Source organism: Ruditapes philippinarum, unplaced genomic scaffold (genome assembly GCF_026571515.1).
Source record: "Ruditapes philippinarum isolate M1 unplaced genomic scaffold, ASM2657151v2 ctg4083_1_1_1_1, whole genome shotgun sequence".
Taxonomy (NCBI): Eukaryota; Metazoa; Mollusca; class Bivalvia; order Venerida; family Veneridae; genus Ruditapes; species Ruditapes philippinarum.
In genome coordinates, this window is record NW_026861111.1 from 41,663 (window position 1) to 49,508 (window position 7,846).

Consider the following 7,846-nt stretch of genomic DNA (forward strand, 5'->3'; position numbering starts at 1 on the left):
TAAAGGGCCATAATTCCGACAAAAAACATTGGACCATTAAAAGCTGATGATATACACAACTACACTTGGTACTGATCATTCCTGTAAAGTTTGTATGAAATGCACCAGTGCTTTGTGAGAAGTAGTCCGGACAAGCTACTGTATAGTTGGCAACACACACAAAAACACCATTTTTATTAAAAACCATTCAACCAGACAACTCGAGTTATGTGCGCAAGTACTTGAACTACCAATCAATCCGACATTGCAATAGTGGTGTTAGAGGAGTAGTCCCGACAAACGTTAAAAGTAATTATTAACAAAGTGCCATAACAACAAAAAATATTGAATCAGAAAATGCCGACTATATGCACAACTAGACTTGGTACTGACCATTCCTGTAAAACTTGAATAAAATTGCAACAGTTTTGAGGAGTAGTCCGGACAAGTAACGTACAGACGGACAGACAGGCGACTCAGAAATTATCCCTATATGTCACCACTTCTCTGTAGAAGCGACACAAAAAATGTTATGATAATGTAGATATAATAAGGGAGATGTTAATTAGATACTTAAAGAAATTGTGGACAATGACAACAAACAATCGGTCACACCAAAGCTCACCTTTTAGCCCTCGTGTAAGCTTTATTTATGAAACATTTAGTAATAAGATAATTTTCCCCTGCTTAGACAAGAACGATTGGTGATCACATGGCCTTGTGATAGCCAATTACATATTACTGCTACCGTGTAGCAGGAGACACAAAAATAGTAAAAGGGCAAAACGCGTTTTTTTCAAGGGCCATAACTAAGCCAAAAATCATTCAACTGCAAAATCTGTGTAATATGCACAAGTATTTGTACCACTGATCAATCCTGTAAAGTATCATTGAACTTGCATCAATGATATTAGTGGAGTAATCCGGACAAATTAAAAAAAAAACATTAAAGGGCCAGAAATCTGACAAAATCATTGAACCGGAAAATGCCAACGATATGCACAACTAGACTTAGTACAGATCGTTCCTGTAAAGTTTGGATGAAATTGCAACATTAGTCTTTGAGGAGTAGTCCGGACAATTTTTTTTACGGACGGACAGACGACGAAGAAGTGATCCCTATATGTCGCCATTACTCTGTAGAGGCGACAAAAAATACCAAAATCAGAATCAATATTTTCATTTAATACATGCATATTTTAAAATTGCTCCCTGTCAAAAAATACTAACAGCACATGTTTGTTTGGCTCAGTAGTTCAAAATATTATTTCTACTAATGTTTCCTTATAATAATGATACCATTTTGGTTAGTTCCAGGAAACAGACATTAAGAGAATGGCACGAACAGCTCAAAGCGTTCATAACAATAGGAAGCTTACTAACAAGAGGACCATGATGGCTTTGGATCGCTCACCTGAGATTCTTGCAGTGCTCAGATGAGCTGCATATGCTGCCATTGCAATATAGATGAAAGTTTTATTCTGGGACTTGAACACACAACTACAAACACAAGATATAAAACGATAGTGTATAAATTGTACTATAACATACAATATTTGGTATAGAACGTTATTGGTCATATAAAACAATATTTGAAACTCAAACTCTTCTGAAAACACATCCATAAATCAAAAATTTCTACATTTCTACATTTTATTTTCAATCAACAGGAAATATTTTATTTTCAATCAACAGGAAATGCTCCCCTTACATTATTTTTCTTTCTTTTCAGCTTGTTCCTTTTTGTGATACATTAAGCTTGTAAAGGACTCCACAGACAATTTTTGACATTACTGGAAATATTTTTTTGAGATTTATGTTCCATTTGATAAAGGTCTAGACCAATACTCTGAGTGCAAAATTTCAGAACATTCGACCACTCTGTTTTTCCAGAGTGATTTCTTCCCTAAATGTGAAAAATGAATCAAAATGAAAAGCTGTTAAAGGCATTTTACAGTTAAGACAATGTTTTATCAATGAAGCAGACAGACTGACCTTAAAATCAACAGGGACCATTTACTTGCCAGTCAAACCTTCACACCAAATCTTTGGACTGTACACTAAAGCGTCAAGTAATCGCCATTAGTGACCTTGACCTTAACAGTTAAATTCAACTAGGTTTAAGTTGTTCAAGTCTCAGGGACTTTAAACAAACAGACTGAAATTGACTAAAAACCTTATCAAAATTGAAAATAAAAGTGATCTCAAGTCATATGATGGTTTGTACTCGTAAAAGTCGAAATAGTCGTTTACATTTCTCCCAGCGTAGTCTTTATTTAAAGTCGATGAAGTACAGTACAGTTTTGGAAGTCGTCTACTTTTGTCACATTCACAAGACATAACAGTTGTATTCGTTGTTTTTGCTGTTGTAGCCGCAATTGAAGTCATACATACGAAGGACCGCTGGGGGCATTTCAACTTCATGAATTCCAGATTTCAGCTTCATGAATTCTCGATTTCAACTTCAAGAATTCACGATTTCAACTTCATGAATTCACGATTTCATCTTCACGAATTCACGATACCAAATTCAAATCGTGAATTCGTGAACTTAGTGTCGTGAATTCATGAAGCTGAATCGTGAATTCGTGAATTCCGTATTTTGAAAACGGGAATTCACGAAGTTTAAATTGTGAATTCATGAAGATGAAATCGGGAATTCATGAAATTTAAATGGCCCTACCGGTCTTACTTACATAAACGATAAAACTTGTACATTTTGTATTACAAGTATCTTACATTAAGAATAGAGTTTCAATATTTTCTTGGTGGCGGTGGTGTCTGATAATCTGTATTCAATTTGTTGCAATTGACTGACTCATAAAGTGAACCTTGTGCTGAAAAATGTACACTATGATATTCATGAATGCTATTCTGGTCACATGATGCGATGTTGTTATTCAATGCTGATTGGCTATTTGTGTCCAGGCACGTGTAAATGTTTTCATTCGCTGATGACGTAAAATTGGCGTCTTCGTAATTGTCAGGAGTTGACTTCCGCTTCCGGTATCGTCTGCATATCAAAGAAAAATTAACAAAATTTAACTATGAAAGTTGGGCAAACAAAACAAATTTTAAAATACCTGATCAATATATGTAATCATAAAACTACATGTATATATTTTTACATTTCTCGCATTAACCCGACGCAAGCTAAATATGGTACAGAAATTTTCAAAATATTAAGACGGACAGACGAACAGAAAACGTGTTTTATACAACTGTCAAACGGTCTTTTTCTTCATTTTATCACATGGGCTTAATATAAAGCAAGACGGGTTATATCTTAAATACTACAAATTATGATATATCTGCTAGGAAATATGCTGTGCTTATTATTCATGGTTATGTAATTTATAAAAAATGTAAACTTTTTTGTAGCTAAAGATAAGAAAATACGTTCAACACTAAATGATAAATTGACCGTTTATTGCTTGACCTTTGTTTTTCAAGAAGCAATACGTGTACAGTTCATGTACATAGAAACCCCCTCAAATACTGTAGTACTAGCAATACCTTAGATAGATGAAAGAACCGGCAACGAGCAGGGCTATCAAACATATCACCGTCAATGTTGAAACAACTGGTACAGTAAATTTATTCTCATTTTGTCTCAACGTATCAGATTCTGTGGCTACAGTAGTTGCCAAAGTTGTTGTTGTGGTAGTAGTTGTGGTGGACATATCTGGTAAAGTAGAAAATTTAATACAAACAATGCATTCTTTCACATTGATTTTATCTCAGTGCAGGAACACATTACTTAATATACCTAATTACAATAATAATTTATTCTTGATTTCAATTTACTTCAGCTTCATTTTACTGTATAATTCGCTAGTCATCATTAACTCTTAACAAATCGTTTTTGTTTCGTTACATAAGCATTGATACATAAGTTTCTGGTATATCTGAAATAAGAAGGCCTGAATATAACTTTTTTATGGCCTTTTATAGTATTTAACCGGTCACATGTGGTGTTAGAACAACCGCACGTTCTCCAAGGACGAAACTTGCGAGTTTCCCGATCCAAATGCTTTAGTTATGATATACCTATTTATCTGTTTATTCGGTTTGACGTGTGTATTGTGCTTAAAATAAAGCAATGAAATAAGTACTAAAATAACGATCTGGAAGATGCTATTTATAGAGGGGAAAAGAACCGCTTTAATCTGCGTGGCTAAGTCGCAATACCAACTCATTTAAGCCTTATATTTTGCCCATTGCCATCTACACAGAGTAAAAACTAAATCACTTTATCATTGTAGAAAGTTTATGGGTTCGATCCCCGGGAGATGCTTTGGTAGTTTAGCACGGAGGAAGGTAGTCTAGTACTGGTGTAACTCTCCAGGAACGATGGTTAGGAAACTACCCGCCTATATGACTGAAATACTGTTGGGAAAAGGCGTAAAATGAAACAAACAAACATACAGGAAGTAGATGCGACCTACTAGTCTGCCTTATACTTACCTTTCTTCTTACATATAAATGGCATTCTTTCGTCACAACGATAATCATTTAATAGGCCACGATATTTTGATTTAAGACTAATCTCCACACAGTCTTCCCCAAAGAATGAATCAAAGAACCCATCTTCAACATTGGCATTGTCTGGGTTTCCTGGAAAAAAAGAGAAACCAGTTGGTTGATAAAGTAAAAAACATTACACCTTAAAAACTGCTGTCTATTAATTACACCACCTGCTTTAAAGTGTATAAAGAATATGGTAAAAATGGACGCTGGTATATATACGTGAAAGGTCTATATGTATCATTATATTTGAGCCGCGTCATGACAAAACCAACATAACGGGTTTGCGACCAGCATGGATCCAGACCAGCCTGCGCATCCGCGCAGTCTGATCAGGATCCATGCTGTTCGCTTACAAACCCTATAGCAAGTAGAGAAACTGAAAGCGAATAGCATGGATCCTGAATTATCTTATGGTATCTTACCTGGCCACCACTCGAATCTGTCTATGTCTGCTTGTGAATTATTTACCCATCTCCAGTCACCTTCATCTCCATCATCAGATATTCCTATCCAGACACCATGTGCTCTGATTCTTCTTAACAAGTTATCTGTCAAAATATTTGACATTTAATGAATTGCTAGTAATATTTGACATTTACTGTAATTGCTGTTAATATTTTACATTTAATGTAATTGCTAGTAATCATTGACATTTTATAAAATCGCTACTTATTATTTGACATTTAATTTAATTGCTAGTAAATATTTCACATTTAATGGAATTGCCAGTTAATATTTGACATTTAAAGTAATTGCTAGTAAAATATTAATCATCTTTTGTAATTGCTAGTAAATATTTGGCATTTAATGAAATTGCTAGTACATATTTGACATTTAATGTAATTTCTTGCAAATATTTGACATTTAATGCAATTGCTAGTAAATAATTCAATGTAATTGCTAGTACATATTTGACATTTAGTGTGATTGCTATTAAGTATTTGACATTTAATGTAATTGCTAGTACACATTTGACATTGTGTTAAATATTTGATATTGTATGTTCATATTTGAAATTGGACAAGCAGGAGACGCTATAGGCATTGGTCAATGTTTTTATATTTTTACAACAACAACAACAACAACAATGATAATAATAACGACGACGACATTAACAAAAATAAGACATACTCGTAACATTACAGGTAATATTCAAATATATATGATATATGAACGAATTAATTGCGACATATTTATGTTAAAGCAACTCAACACAGGTCTAGAAGCTTAAAAACATAAATTTTAAATCTCCTACATAGATCAACTGGGGCACTTAAAACAAAAAGAAATACAAAACTAAGTAACAAATATACTTAGAAATAGATCGGAAATCGCATTTTTGTGCTTTTCGTATTCCGATTAAAGCTTTTTCAATTTTGGGACATTTTTTTCACTAGAATGAGCGAATGATCTGAATTTTACACAAGTTTCTGGTTAAGAACTCCATCAAATGGAGCATTGATTTCGAAAAAATAAATCCCAGTCCCGTCATGTAAAAAAAAACTCAGGGGAGTCACTTTAAGAAGTTTACCTTTTATGAACATTTGTTCTGTGTAGTCATATAAATCTGTAAGTTCCGCGTCTTGTTTTGAACAAAAGTCTTTAGCGTCTTCCCATTCTAATCTTGGTGTTGTATATAGTTTGTAGCATACTCCAAATCTGTCGTACGGAACCCATTTCTCCTCGCAGCATTCCGGTGTTTGTATATAAATACCTGGAATATATAATTATATAGTTCTTTAATTTTATAATAGAAAAACAAGCCAGGAAAAGTAACCCACGTTATGCATCAGAAACAAATAATTGTTTTCTTCTTTAAAAAGGACGAACTGGCGTTTTGTAACATTAAAATGTAATGGTTTTAAAGCATGCTAGCTCGTTTTATTACCTACCTTACGAGTGAAATTATTTCTCATATAGTAGCAAAATGTTAAGATAAAAAGTCACAATAATTGTACTTATTGCCAAACAGGAAAAGAAGCAAGATATGGTTCAGGTAACTGGCCAGTCAGTAACTCTTTAGAAACTATAACGGGACACCAACTTGGACATACAGGACCTTTGAAAAAATAAGTTCACATAGTTTAAAGGCACTCTACGCCCCATAAATAAATATTTCTTTTAATTCTTTAGAAATGTCAAACATGTGTTTAATAGTGTTTGTATAATGGATTTAGAGCATGTTAGATGTTTAATAACTGAAGAAAGTAGCGCTGAACGTGCAATAATGTGTCATAAAGGTAGCAAAATGTAAACTTCCATACAAACTACTGATTCACTATAATTATACAAATTGCCAACAAAACTATAGTAACTGTTGCAAAAAATATATGGCAAATAAGTATTACTTTGAAATCTGTAACAAAAAAATAAATGCACCCTTAATGTAAATTATATTTGGCGAACTAAAAGAAATCACGAATACATTTATAATGAAAATACGTTAAAACATAAAACTTAGCTAAAAGAATTTAAAACATGTACACACAATTGTGAACACACGCACACTCAGTTGTGTTAATTAGTGTACCTTTTCAAAGACGGTGCTTGTGCACGCACACACACTCGCACACTTGTGCGCGCACAATGGCCTAAAAGAAGTTGCCCCTTGTTTTGTCAATGCTGTCTGGTCATAACAACCAAAACAACATCCTCTCTTTTACGCTAACACATGGATACAAAGAAATAATATTTCCTTTCATTTTTATAACGAACAAATTAAGTGTCATAGATTATACACATGCGCATATGTTTCTATATACATGTATCTAAATGTTTTTTGAATATATACTTAGAAAATGAAATTCCTGCTTCATTCGGTTTAAGCTATGAGATGTACTATGATATGTACTAACGAAACTATAACTATGTACTAACGAGAGGTTCAGAAAATGCTAGAATTATCGTGAAAAATCGCTAAATATTGTCCATTGACGGACCAAAATAAAAACTGATTTTCGTAAAAAACGTTCTTACCTATTACACTTATCCATATTAAGAGATTTACCATTTTGTTTAAGTAAAATTGCTCTTTGTTACACCATTGAACACTAGTTATTACTAATACCACATTTGGTAAAATGAATGAAAAGTATGGAACACAAAATATGTCATTAGGAGTTTGAAGTGTCTTCTCTCAAAACGAGGCAAAAACGCGCTTTGTGATTCCCTTTTAACAAAACGAAACATGCTTATGAGATTTATTGCACTTGATTTATCTATAAGAGACATTTTTACCAGTTTAACAGCCTTAGTGTTAGACGCATTAATGCACATATAATACGTGTATAAAACACATTTTGCATTAGGATTGAATTTTTTCTTCTTTATGTGTTTC

At 33.4% G+C, this 7,846-nt stretch overlaps 1 protein-coding gene across 1 annotated transcript; it reads right to left on the reverse strand.

The window, feature by feature from the left end:
• Window positions 1-206: 206 nt before the first annotated feature.
• Window positions 207-7,584, reverse strand: LOC132714548 (lymphocyte antigen 75-like). The gene is made up of 6 exons (XM_060697439.1): window positions 7,486-7,584; window positions 6,041-6,223; window positions 4,932-5,057; window positions 4,447-4,596; window positions 3,496-3,664; window positions 207-2,992 (listed from the first exon to the last, which is right to left on the reverse strand). The coding sequence occupies exons 1-6, from the start codon at window positions 7,517-7,519 to the stop codon at window positions 2,734-2,736; spliced, it is 921 nt and encodes a 306-aa protein (XP_060553422.1). The 5' UTR covers window positions 7,520-7,584; the 3' UTR covers window positions 207-2,733.
• Window positions 7,585-7,846: the final 262 nt, after the last annotated feature.

Bases quoted from the DNA above. Each gene is read 5' to 3' on its own strand.
- LOC132714548 (XM_060697439.1), bottom strand. From the start codon at position 7,519: ATGGTAAATCTCTTAATATGGATAAGTGTAATAG. The intron at 3,665-4,446 runs GTAAGTATAAGG...CTACTTTACCAG, and splicing joins ATTTATATGTAAGAAGAAAG to ATATGTCCACCACAACTACT. The intron at 2,993-3,495 runs GTATTGCTAGTA...TTTGATATGCAG, and splicing joins GGTTCTTTCATCTATCTAAG to ACGATACCGGAAGCGGAAGT.